This window comes from Opisthorchis viverrini (assembly GCF_000715545.1).
Source record: "Opisthorchis viverrini unplaced genomic scaffold opera_v5_363, whole genome shotgun sequence".
Classification (NCBI taxonomy): domain Eukaryota; kingdom Metazoa; phylum Platyhelminthes; class Trematoda; order Opisthorchiida; family Opisthorchiidae; genus Opisthorchis; species Opisthorchis viverrini.
Genome location: NW_008752025.1, coordinates 457,433 through 471,294, shown reverse-complemented (window position 1 = coordinate 471,294; position 13,862 = coordinate 457,433). Strand labels below are relative to the sequence as shown.

The window sequence follows — 13,862 nt, the reverse complement described above, 5'->3', positions numbered from 1 at the left end:
TCAAGCTTGAAGGTTATCCAGGCACTGTCGTGAGGGAGCTGTGTGTCCGAAAACTTCCGTCTTGTAATGTATCGTCAATACGGGCCGTGATTGAGGAATATTCCGAACTGTTTACGGGCGATGAGGATCCATTTGGCTTCTGCCCGTGGATTGAACACGAAATTCTACAAACAACACATACTACTCGCGTGCCTCCCGATCAGTAGTATCACCGTTACAATAACAACATAAATTCAATGAACACAACAGAGTAGAATATCATTTTCTTTTCATGCTATCCACAAAAATAAGGGAGGAGCTCATTTCTCATCTTGGGTGTAAAATTAGATCATGGTTTCATAAACTTATTCACCTGTATGGTGAACTTCTGTCGAAAAAAATTCCATCTGTTCTGTGTATTCAACAATGTAAATTTCTTCCTACTTTTCCGCACAACTGGCCAAAAAACTAGCTGAATTTTCTATCACGCTTATTTTCTGATCTTGAGATATATCTTGGTTTGTTGTTGTGACGAATGTGCTTGAAATTCTCCTGGTATGTTGATGTGCTCCAAGCGCATTTTTGAATACCCAAGATGCTTTTTTACATGAATGAACTGTGTGAGTACGATGCTGTGCAGGCCACAGTGAATTAAGGTTTATATTACCATGAATAAATTTCGCCAAGAGCTAGTTCTACTGCTATCCGAATTACTCGCCACCCTTCCCGATGGAACGAAGTTTGTTGGGATACCTATTTTATTGTGGACGTTTCAGATTCATCTGTCCTTCGACAATGAGGGTGATTCACATGAAACACCTCGGTTAATTATGACACACCGGTGTGTTGAAAACTACCATAGATGTTGAATCTGTGCTGGCTCTGGGTTGAATAAGTTTGAATCACTGGACATCGGCCGCGCTCAACAAAGGGTAAGTGACGCTGCCTCCAAGGAGCTTCTTGGTCTGAAGTCTCAACTTTCGAAACTTTACTTCTTCATCCACTTATAAGACGTCACCAGTTGATGGGGATTATTGAAGTGCTAGGGCTTCAATCAATCCGATTGTTTACCACCTGTGTAGTCTTTCAAGGTTATTCAGGTACTCCAGGGAAGACTATGGAGTGCGAAGTCAGCCGCTTTGGATGCCGTATACGTTAAATCCAATCCGCTGAACTCCACAATGCTGTAATCGAAAGAATTTATATCGTATGTAACGGCGCGTTGAATTTCCACAGTGCGCACTTTGCTAGATTCTAAACGAATCACATATAAAGAGAATAATGAGCAAATATAATTAATCTTTTACCTGATGTGTTTCTGCTGAATTCGACCATCAAGTGCAACTGGGACTAGGACGGTGTTTTTTTTAATTCGAGGGTAAATCGTCGCAAATCCTTTTGTTGCTCTTATTATTTTAAAAATAGTTTGGTGGCGGTAACAACATAAAATATGGTCAATTTTCCCCCTGGAAATAACGCCAAAACCCCTTTTTCAGGGACAGTCTCAATGTGTATTTCTGTCTGTATGTTTGGTTGCTTTAAACATTGAAAACTGATGAGAGAATGTGAGGAAACATTCAATGTAAAATTAAGAAACGGTAGCCAATTTTAGCTGCATTAGTAGTGTAGCAAATAACTTGTTTTCCTTATCAATGCGCTTTAACCTGCTGAAGTCTATCGCAATAATCGCAGGTCGTAGTAATCATTCACTCATCTACCACACGTACAGTGTATCAGTTGGACGACCCTGCCCCGGCAACCAGATTCATCTAACCTGCCAGCTGCAGATTACGTAATACCACAATTAAGGTATACTGGAAACCTGTTAATTGTGCGTCGAAAAGCTGAGAGGCGCTATAGAGCAGTTCCGTTCTGTTCGGAATCATCAGTAATGCACAACACATCAACCTCTGAAGAGTTTCAGAATGATAACCTACTTGCTAGTAATTGAAGAAATAAACGTTTGTTTTTTTCAAATCTCCCCATGATATCAGAAGAACAATTCACAATTCTTTGCACTATTGAGTCATAACCCAAACAGGCAATCAATTCATGACCATGTGATTTGAATCCCGTGAATGACAGATGGGTGGTACCTTGTCCTAAGTGCAATTTAATCAAGCCATCAATCTGCGCTTCGCGGCCAGATTGATTAGTGTTCAACTAGTAGTCATTAGATTGCTAGTTGTATACCTATGGAAGTTGACTCCAAAAACGGACAGAATATCTTCAGATTGCTTCTTGACTTTTCGACACAAGAAACTCACCCAATGGACAAACGCTCAGTTGAGTGTCTCCACTGTTCTCCGTGATATAAATAGTTCTCTGAATTACAGCAGGTTTAAAAAGTCGTCATTAAAGGTCATAAAATGAGGCATTGAAACAAGAGGGATTTGCCAAGATACAAATAATAACCCAACTAAGTTCAGTTGAAGCAAATAATTGGCAGGAAAGGGGCTAGCCAAGTTAGAATTCAGTTATTGCCTCTCTAATTTACTGGTGACTAGATCAGCCATCAATGAACAAGTAGAAAACATGTGATACTGAATTTTTTATTTCAATATTTTGGCTATTGGATTTGAGCACCAAAAGTCATACGCTTCCATATCAACTGTTTGGAAGTCACAGTTTAGATAATTTTGTCTCGCAGTTCGCGTATCCTTTACTTTCATACAGATGGACGTGAAGTCTAGCACAAATATTTAACCCTTTGATCATGCTTAGCTTTTGCAGCATTTAAAGTTGTAGTTGAAATAGAATGGTTTCAATAAAATTCTCTTGTGTCATTTCAAATGTACGTTACACGTTGAAAGACCTGCTTGTATAACTCATTTAACTCTTCCTCATTAAGTTACGCACCCCAAGGTCATTTTGGAAGCCCTCTTTCATTTCATTGGTAGGATGCAACTTACAATACTGATCTCCGACGGACAACCTGCGCATCAGATATAAGCTTTCAAATCACCTAGAGTAGCTTTCGTAGGGAACAATGAGCACGCCTAATATTGTTTTTTTAGTGTTGCTGGGTAAATAGGATCCAAAACGTTTGTATACCTGAACGCGTGTTTGCATGTGTTAAAAGTTTATGGATGGATGCTTTGTTTTCAATACAGGTATAATCAATTTTCATGGAGTTTTAACGGCGGTGTACGACGTTTGTCATCGTGAGTGATTTTCTTCTCCTACTCTTTACCGTAGTCAATTACTTATTCCACAGTTAACTTCGTAAAAGCCGTGAACTCTACAAATATATGCTAAAATCTGCTACTTACTTTTTATAAACACATTGTATCCCATGTCCCAACGTATTTTGTGGTTTTGAGTCACTCAGATTGTTCAACATTAAAATTAGGCCCTTGTTATCTTTAGCACAGAAAGCCTTCCTTTCCAGCTTACCTGAGTGCTTGAAAAAAGCTTCGTATTGACAGTTCAACTTATCCGATTGGGCGGACGCTTTAAAACCATATATGTGACGTTTAGCCGCTCGAAATATTCTTATGAATACCAATATAATCTTTCCAAATAATTCATCCGGTAAACACATCACCTCAACAGGGATACTTGAGGTTAGAATATATAAATGCCTAAATCCAGGAACCAACTTAAGATAATTTCCTACCCCTTAGAAAGTAATCTAGCAAACTTTTTTATTATCAGTGTGACTAGCGGTATGTCAGATTTCTGGTATTGAAAAGATTGCAGGCTTCTAGGGATAACGTTTTTTGAGACAGCGAGTTGCTTCCAGTTGTTGGCTCCTCAAGTTTTATCAAAAGTTATTTTAAACAAGGCCAATGTGTTCCAAGCTTCTTGTTGTTTTGTAAGTTTTGCTAAGTAGCAATTTTATTTTACATATTCATTTATTAAACAGCTTCGAAAACAGCTTCTCTTTTGTCTTCATTCTCTCTAGTCAGCTGTAATGAAATGATTGACTACTCAGACATTTCCGGTAAGTGCGAATATGAGTACTCAAATGACAATTTCAGGCCCATTTTTAGATTGCGTTTGTAAGCCAGTAAACCTGTGATCCAACATTTGCCCCTAAAAGGTTTCTAAGCAGACTGGGAATCACTGACAAAATGGTGACCATTTAAATGGTTTATTAGGTTTTCTTCTTGCTATCCTGAGTGTGAATTGACCTAAACGTTTGAGTAAGAGCAATGAGAGGTCCAGTTGGAATACAAATTGTAACGCACACAATTAAACAAAACCAACTCTTTCTAAAGGTCGTAGTGTGTTCCAGAAACAACGCTTTTCAATTCGCTGGAGACGGTTAGAATAGAGACGAATTGATGTATTCCAATGGATTGTCGTTTAATTACGAGAAAACCCGGTTTTGCAAACAAACTAATTGTCATCCTGCTGTTTTGCACCCAAAAGGGGAAAAAGTAAATAAATTTGAGTTGAGCTAAAAGTGATGGAACTATTTCGAACGAATTTGGGAGTGCCATTTACTTTGATTATCCTGGCACAAGCTTTTGATATATTTACTGCGTAAAAGTGTTACTATCAGTGGCTACTTACTGAGTTGAGCAAAATAAACATTATAACCTAGGCTGCAACCAAACACTGAAAAGCTGTTTAAATACTCACGTCATTTATTCAACACAGAAAACGAGATAATCTGTAAGTTTGAGTCAGTGCCGTTTTTAAATCGAATGACTTGTTGCACGACCTAACAAGTTACCTATCTATTTTTGCTTGCTACGTTTACAAGAATTGAAAAACAGCTGAACGTATTTCAACTTAGGAAACCTTTCTAAAGATATCTCAATTTCAAGAGTTCGTCCGATTTAGCGCTACCGACTTTACTCACTCTTTTGCAAGGAATTATCACACATAATTTTGCTTTTCTAGCCAGCCCTTCGGAAGTACCAGGTACGCCAACATTCCGTCCAAGTGATTTAAAATGTCTGTGTGGATATGATATTTAAGTAATTATTGTCTAAAGATTAACTTACTGCATGCCTTCTAAAAGTATCATTTATGATTATTTTATTATTAAAATCAAATAGCTTTTACAGTCTTTAATATTTTGCTCAAGATGTACACAGCTTTAGCTGCCTAAAATTATTACCAGTCCATCGTTTCAGAGCCGATGAGGACTGCTATTTATATCTGCAAAAGTGAGTTAATTCGAACGGAACAATAAAGTATATTACCATGTTGACCAAAGAGATATATCTATTATTTTCCATTGGACAATGCATTTTTTTAACCGAATCGCTCACGTGGAAACAGGGCTTCCCAAAATGAATATCTCTGCAACAAATCTAGTAGCACTCGTTTCTCAAACAGCAATAATTTTTATTGGTTGTAATCTTTCTGGAAAATCAATCGTAATTTCATTAACTGGACTCAATAAACACATTCTTTTGGACTGCCTTTTTCACTCAAGTTAGACTCAAAATAAAATGACAACCATGGTGGTTAGTACTTTTTTGAAGCTCATCATGTTGAGTTTCTAACACTAAATAAAACCTTGATTATTTTGGCAATCTAGGCTCATGCACATATGAAGAATATTTGAGATGCACGGGTAAGTAAGATCGTTCTTGCTTGAATAAGTTAGACATATAATCAACAAGACCAGAAGAAAGCACGTTGCTGACGCATTCCCCAATGTAAACTGGTTCCAATAGTTTATTAGAAGCGACAAGTAATCTAAAACTGGTCACGTGTTTAGTATCATTGCGGGCCAGTCCCGTATTGTCAAACTGAGAAAAACTACTGTAATAAAAGAAATCGTTTTACAGAATAATAAAATTAACCAATTCAAACATGAAATTCATGTTGTTGCAAATTTAGCTTAGGGTATATTTTTCACTCCCTTAAACATTTACACCCGAAAGCGATCTTGGCCCAGGCTATTGATATCAGCATAGCGTGGGCTGCTGCGACGATCGCGAAAAGGATGTGACACATCTTCATCTGTCTTTGAGTAATTATTTTGATGCATACGCATCCAAAAACAGAAAGCAATAAACTGAAGTTTTGCCCCTAGTGGAGCTCATCAGCAATTCCTATCCTGGGACACGTCGGGATTTGAACCCAGGTTGTCCGACATGTGAGGCAAGCCTAATTATAATATTCAAACAGTCCAAGCTTGATGCACGCGAACTATCATGCTTGAGCAACTGAACGTGTTCACGTTTAGGCAGTTTAACTGTTTGCATGACAACTCAAACCACGATCTAGTAACTGCAGTGATTGTGTCAATTGGCTAACTTGCTTGTGATACGTCCGGATTTAAAAGCTTCGAACAGCTATTCATTGCTAATACGCTCTAACAAAAGCAAAGCTGTGCTTCTTCTCTTTGTTGTGAAACCATAGGAATAATTGCTCCACAATAGAAGGAGATCTGTTCAATCGACGGTGACGTAAATGGAAATTTTCAGCTAGTGCGGGGAATTTCTGAAGTTGAAATGCACCAGGAAATGTATTATGCAAAGTAGGACAATATTCGAACTCCGCAAGGTCTGTGAGCCCACTTTGATGTATAATCTCTAGATAAATTATCCTAAGAGAGCAGAAGGTAATTTTAAGCCGGAGTTTTGCAAATCTGAGTTCTACAAATTCCACAACCATTTACAGCTGACTTCTAGTTACTACGGTTATTACGTAAGTAACCAGAAACCGCAATACTCCCAAGCATTACATGCAGAAAGCGATCCTTCGTATAATACCGGCCTCGAAAAAAGTGGGAAAAAACGAAACACATGTCAAGCACCAAAAGCATTTTCCTTTAGTTCGTCTTGCTAACCTGCTTTTTTACATAAAACTTTAGGCAGGCTTACGAACATACCCAAAAGACGCATTCATGCACCAACAAATTCAATATCTATGGGATACTCGATATCACCAATTGCACAGCGGATGTTTTATCGCACCTCGGTGTTTCGTCATAGTAACACTTGATGCCACTGCATTCGAGGAGCAAAGTGAAGAATACCGCGCTCCATGAGAAAAGAAAATAAATAGATTTTGGCCATCTGCATTGATAATTTAACCTTTGATAACTGTCTTCTGACAACTATCAACCTCAGTTGTGCACAAAACAAGAAAAGTTTGGCTGGTGTACTCTCCAAATGATATCTTGAAATCGTAGCAGCCAAATAAACTATAAATTACATACTTTCTCCTTTTCTAAATTCTTTTCCGTGAGCAATAGCAACGACTTCGTGCCATCATACTACAATAAAATTTATCTTGCCATTATTTTTATTTCGTTATCCGGAATTACCATTGAACCAAGCGATGGCATCTAGTCATTCCAATACTCTGTTGACAGAATCGTGTCAAAAAGTATATGCATCCAACGGTAAGTACCTGTTGATTCGGCTATTTCAAAATAGTTTTACTTATATCTTGTGCAACTCTGCGTGAGCTGCACATTAACTAAACTTATTTACCCTCGGTGCTAGACACGAGAAAGAGAGCGTTTCATATATGCGGGCTAGCAAAAGTTAAGACTAGGTTTATTGGACGAAGCATCCGTCCAATGACCAATGCTAACGGCATGAATCACTGACCAACTTACCTGCTTCTTTATGTACTCGATTTTTTGGCTAGCCGCAGGTTTTCTGCCATGCCATAGGCTCTCAACAAAGACATCCGGTTTCATCATACTTTTCACCCATAAAGCATCAGTCCCCGAACCTCAAAGCGACTGACAATATTTTCACACGAATACTCAGTATGATGAAACGAGTTGTCTGTGTTCACCAGGTACAACAAAGCAGAACAGTCCTCGTTATTTGGCCAGTGACAATCCTTGAGTTGCAAATCAATCTGCAAAATAAAAATCCTCACAGAGTTCATAGTTCCGGTAGTTGTACCATTGAATACTGGGCAGTCAATGGGTAGTTTTTTGTGCAAAAATTTTCAAACCCCGATTGTGGCTTCAAATGCGACCGCGTTTGTAAGCAAGTTGCTCTACATTTGTGAAGACATTATTTCATCTTGAAGGTAGGTTATGAAGATTACGGAACTTACAAAACCATATGCATTTTTACATGTCTGATAGGACATTATTTTTCTCACCAGTGGACGTCACCACGCACAGTTGTCCACCATTCTGGTAGCTGTGCATTTCCATCTTCTTTCAAAAGACTGTTGCTCTCTTCAGTGCAATTGGTCTGATTTACTTTTTTTTAAAGTGAAAGCACTTCTTGCGCAAAACTGAGCTTCTTACACCTTTTTGGCCAAGAGTTCAATAACTCCAACTAGTACTTGAATAAGTTGCAGTGTATTTTTACATTGGAAAACAAAACCAACCAGTAAAACAACTTCCTTAACAATCATGGAATCTTTCATTTTGGTGGATCTAAAGAAAGAAAACTGAGGATGTGTTTACGTGAGTTTGATGTCTGGCCTAGTGTGTTCAATGAACTTTTTAGTCGATCTGACATTTTAAACAAGTAGTACATCATCCAGCATTTTATTCAATAAACATTGTTATGGTCTAACCGCTGTGACCTCTCCAGGTGGCCCTTACTGGAAGGGTTTTATGTATAGATTGTATTTCATCTTGTCATTTAAAAAAGCCATCATTTTGACGTCCAAAATTGACAAGGGTGGCTCCAGATAAGTTCTTAATGCATTATTCAGACAATTCAAAATACACAATTGTTTTCATTGTGATGAAGTATCGACAAGCACAAATAGAAGTCCCCAATCAGCTTTGGTGCGTTGCGTTTTTTGTTAGTAGTAAGAAGGCTCATGATAACAGATGGAACACAGGAGGACGATTCAACACAACAATACAAACTTTATGCTGCTCCCTTCAACCTTATTCAACCGGTTCCTTGATGTACTTTTGATGGATCCATTTTGAATGGATTTTCTAATTTCGAAGCGTATCCCAGATCGTGAATCAGCCATTCCGATGCAACACTTTCCAGGAGTTCACTGCTCATTAATTTGCGTCGCCAGCAATTTCAAGCACAATGGGACTCAAATTCGGGTTATTCTGTAAATTAGGTTATGTTACGGGCTTGCCTATAGCAACAGTGTTTATGGGCAAGTTCAAGTCAGAAGCTCCTTGTAAAATGTGACTGAGGGTTTCAATCGTTCGAGATCACCTCGTAAACCAGAGCCACGCAATTTCGGTTAATCAACACAAAGTAAAATGGACTAATCCCGTTTGGTAGGCCTCAGATTGCTGGCGAATCAGTGGACTTCATCATCTGAGCAGTATGCATCGCATCTTTAAGCGTGATTAGACAACCAGATTCTTGACTGGCTAAGTGAGTTAAGTGAAATCGTAACACCCGTGCGGAATAAGCACGTAGTGACAATGTGTTGTTTGTTCATACCTGCCAGTTTAACCTATAGCTATCGTAAATAAAGTAACCGTTACTGTCGAATCAACGGTAACAAGGTTAAATGTTGCATGTAAGGACACTGGGTTCCATTGTTCCTTTTTGAAAGCAAATTAATCGTACAGGACAAACTCTGAACTAAAAATTATGAAATCCTCTCACACAAATCCCCTCCCCCTTCTCCTCACACTACTACGAACGCTTTAGATGAATAGTTTCATAAGAAGGGTGAAACTTTTATCTGAGAGTTTGTCAGTCAGAGGGTCAATCAATGCATGACCACGTAACATGATTTCTGTTACTGACGGATGAGCAACACTATATGCCGCCTGAGAAAGAGATAATCACACTGGTGTTCACTCACTCGTGGAGTAATGGTTGAGTGCTAAACGACTGACCTGAAGGCCGCGGATTCGAAACTCTAAGTTCCATGCGATACGCACCGCTGACAATTTCCAACAAGAATGAAACAGCAGTTATAAGGTGCTTCTCGGCTCTTCAGCACAGATTGGCTTCACTTGCAGGACGAGTTGCCGTAAACACTGGTTTCTGACTTGATTTTGGACATTCCAAACACCCACCATATCTTTATTCAAGTATATCTGGAGGTTGCCTCCTTTGAATAAACCTAACCCCTACAAATGAGTTGCCATAAATTTACTCACGTCCATACTCAGTGTTAATGAATCGGTACCAGAAAGCACACAAACGATTAGTTGTGGTCCATAGACGAAGGTTGACCCTCGACCGTCTTCGTGAACATCCATACAAACAGAAACTCAACCGTTTCATGGATGTCACAAGTTTTCGAAATACTCTATTAGAACACGTGAGCGCTCATCAAGAAGAACGTATCGCCGAAAAGCATCATCATCATCAAAAACAGCAACACCATTGTTAACGCTGATGCTTCACTGCCGTACAACCATACGGTCCTTCTAGTTATATTGGGGTGCCCACACCTCTCAGAACTAAATTAGACAATCTGGAAAGAAACTGACAGCACGAACGCAACTGACATCGATTAGGCGCCATTTCTTGCAACGTTGCCAGCCAAGCCCAGACGGAGTCACAGAGACCCCATCCGGGAAGGTGTACAACATCAACAACACCCAAGCTCTTCGTAGTCTCTTTTACCCGTTTCTGCCAAGTCATGTGCTGCCCACTTCGCGGTTTGCGCCATTCTGAAGGAGGCACGGAAAATAACACTCGTCTCGATAGATGGTGTTATCGCCGAAAATACATTTTATCAAACTACATAATGTAAGGACTTTGTACATAGCTTGGGCGGAATCTATACAAAGACGGCCAAGTTGCGTTTTTCTAAGAAAACTAATCAGTTCGAACTATTTCGCTGGGTTGCTTTATAGATAGAATCCAGCAGAGACCGAATAAATATAGCAGAAATGTAGGCAAAATAATCACGTGCTGGGACATCTCGCCCCCAAGTTAAAGATTAACTAATAATTTTATTTCAATGTAATCTTTCCAGTCTTGTCTACTAAATTTAATTGCACGAATTCTCACAGATCAATGTTCATCCTACGCTGTGCTACGTTGCCAAGGTCGGTTTTATAGTCGATACACATGTTCCACCTCATTTGCGTAGCTTGTTGATTTCAGCTTCTACCTAATCATATGTTGATATATTCGAAAGGAACTCCGTCAAACACAGTAAAAAGCAATGCAGTCCAGTATGCCATTCAAGACCATACTCGAAACATATTTTGACCTTAGAGTAGATTAACTGCCTAGCTTCACTAGTATTCCTCTTTACAGTCCACCAGGGCTTTGCGTTCGTAATTCCTTCGTTTGTTTTATCGTGTTTGGACGATTTTCCCAAGAGATCCCAATAAGTAAGTGCTCAGGAGAAGAACAGAATCCACCCTGTAAAGGCAACTTTTATCTGATGGGTCAAATGTTCGACGGGCCAGTCAACACGCATCACCACATGATGTGGATTCAACGGCTGATGGATAAGCAGTACTATATCTCAATTACGTACCAATCACACAGCTTTTCAGCCGCGTGAGACCAACCAACGGCTGTGTTCAAACTACGAACTAAGAGGTTGTGGATTTGTAGCTCTCTGAAGTTTTGTGAGATACCCACTGCTGAGGATTCCCAATAAGGATGAAACAGCAAACCCTTGGCTTTTCAGCATAGACTGGCTTCACTCAGACTACGAAACGCCCCCATACACATGTAGTTCGTCGTCCTCAAATGTGGCTGGATCGTCCATCGTGATTTGACCATCGTACTTCAAATTCACTACACTAACATCCATCTTTTCCAATGACGTAGAAGCTGTTATACGGTTCAAATCCTCATTCAAAGTAAAAGTCAACCTCTCTTTAGAGATTGTAGTGGGTACTTTTTACCCAGTTGTGGAATACGCAGGCAATTCCTCCTTGAGAGCAATTTTTCAGCAACAAAAGGTTACTTTCATTGGAGTTTCCATGAATATTGTGAGATTCAAGATCAGCGACAGCCAGTTAAACAAACTTGATCGGCATTCGTTGATGAGGTAACTTTATTCCCCTAATTTTTGAAGCGTCACTGTAGTTTCACATGTAATTTTGTTACAGATGACTGTGAATTTGGCACAAAACTGTGTTCGGGTTCGTTAAAAAAAACATTTCTTTCATTACTATAAAACGTACAAACATCAATGAACTCCAATCTTCCATTTAATTTATGGTTCGGTGCACTACAAAACTGAGGGTATTTGCAATCTAACTGTGCTCCTGACCCCGAAGTTGGTATCCACATTTTTTGCCCGACTATTGACAAAATATTTCAAAGAATTTTTTATTCTCTTACCTCTAATTATGGTTTATAAAGCTGTAAAGGCGCATCGACCCAACTTAAGCAATGCGCTCTCAAAGAGAAATTATCCCGGGTTCAATAACAAGACTAGAAAGCTATTGGCGTGAACTAAATTACAAAGTGTTTTATCCAGCACTGGAACATGACCCTTTTATATGTTCCTCCGCATTTCACAGGTTTTGTCTATTTTTTGAGAGAAAATTGATAAGAATTTTTCGCGCTCTTTTTGCCGTAGGCGAATGCGAAAAGCTATATGGTAATCACCGTTTTGATGTTCACATACACATGGTATATTAATTACACAGAGTAATTACTAATGAGAGCGAGATAGCTCAATTTGGCAAACCGCATCTTTGCATTGATGATTGAATTGTGGATCAGTATTAATTTTTTGTCTGTCATGCTCCTCATAGACGTTAGATACGTCAAGATATACCCAACTCTGTGAATTTAATGTGACAAGTGTCGCCCAAGGGGCATACAGTATTGATTTATTATATGAATTCTGTCGTGAATTCTGATGTATTGCAAACTCGTGATTTTACAGACAAGGAGACATAAATGGCGATTCACAATACCGAAAAAATTCCATTTTATTCTGGTTCATTAAATGTTTGTTGGCTTGAAATACATTGTCTGTGAACATGGTTTGGATTAATCCGTCGAAGCCCATCGGCTTTGTGCTCCATTTATTCTCAAAATAAGAAATAGTGTCCATGGGATGGTTGACATTCTTACACGCAGTTACTTACTTACTTGAGCTCAGTGGGCTGGTAACGTTTCGTGTATCAAATCACACATGGATGGTTGCACTGATTAACTTTAGGCGACTGCTGTGACTCCAGGCATGTACGTTGAATAGTAGTCAATGGGTTTCGCTTCATCAAGGACAGCATGTAACGACCGAGCAGAAATAATTCGATAAGAGGTCTAACAATCGCACACAAAACAGAGCTGAATAAATCCTAATATGTTCGGCAGAAACAACTGTAAGCGATCGTTCAAAAAATTGCCTTTGTTCAAAGTTGTTATCCCTTGATTGACTTATTCAATCAGTCGCTTCTGCAAGCTTCCACGTAGCTTGTTTAAGATGAGTGAAGCATGAGGCTACAAATGTAGACCCACGGACTAATGTAAGAGTTGGCCTTGTTGGCTGGCACGATGCATAGTGAGAAGGAAGTGGATAATAGCTGTCCCAGCAATTGGCACGAGGCTGTACTGGGTTTCTAAGCAAGTGTGCTGCGTGCCTTTTAATTAATCTACCAATGCGTTTTGTCGAATGTGGGCGAGGGACGGAATGAATGCTTCTATTAAGGTTGTAAATAGTTTTACCGATCCGAGCCAAACAACCCCAAAATGCAATAAACTTTGAGGTTTCGCATTTCTTAGACTTGAAAATCTAACTTTTGTCCACCCAAAATCTAGAAAAGAGCTTTAGTTATATAGTTTGAGCCTCAAGTTGAGGTACAACATGAATTAACCTGTTACAATATGCTGAATTTGCCAAGGGCAAACATCTAACGCTGAATCACCAAGTGGTTTTTTGAATTTTCCAGCAGTTACTGCGGAAAATTAATTTTGTGCATCTTCAGTTAATCTTGCCTGACATAATTTTTTTGCACCTCAATCAAACAACCACAAAGCCTTTACTCTACTGAGGAAATCATCATCATCATCATTGTCAGCTGTGAGAACCGCGTACTCGTCGCACAGTTATTGCAGTTGCCGCAGTTT

The 13,862-nt window shown here is 39.2% G+C and overlaps 3 protein-coding genes across 3 annotated transcripts in view; 1 reads left to right on the top strand and 2 right to left on the bottom strand.

The window, feature by feature from the left end:
- T265_15154 (hypothetical protein) overlaps positions 1-7,603 on the bottom strand; it is a gene marked incomplete at both ends in the record, with an annotated part of 12,328 nt that extends 4,725 nt beyond the window's left edge. Inside the window, one exon of the mRNA XM_009176814.1 lies at positions 7,517-7,603. Coding sequence (XP_009175078.1) covers positions 7,517-7,603 — 87 coding nt within the window. The remainder of the gene's footprint in view (positions 1-7,516) is intronic.
- The window catches only part of T265_15153 (hypothetical protein), a gene marked incomplete at both ends in the record, with an annotated part of 26,541 nt that continues 16,579 nt past the window's right edge, over positions 3,901-13,862 (top strand). The window contains one exon of the mRNA XM_009176812.1: positions 3,901-3,925. Within this exon, the coding sequence (XP_009175076.1) occupies positions 3,901-3,925 (25 nt within the window). The remainder of the gene's footprint in view (positions 3,926-13,862) is intronic.
- The window catches only part of T265_10439 (hypothetical protein), a gene marked incomplete at both ends in the record, with an annotated part of 13,842 nt that continues 8,146 nt past the window's right edge, over positions 8,167-13,862 (bottom strand). The window contains one exon of the mRNA XM_009176813.1: positions 8,167-8,302. Within this exon, the coding sequence (XP_009175077.1) occupies positions 8,167-8,302 (136 nt within the window). The remainder of the gene's footprint in view (positions 8,303-13,862) is intronic.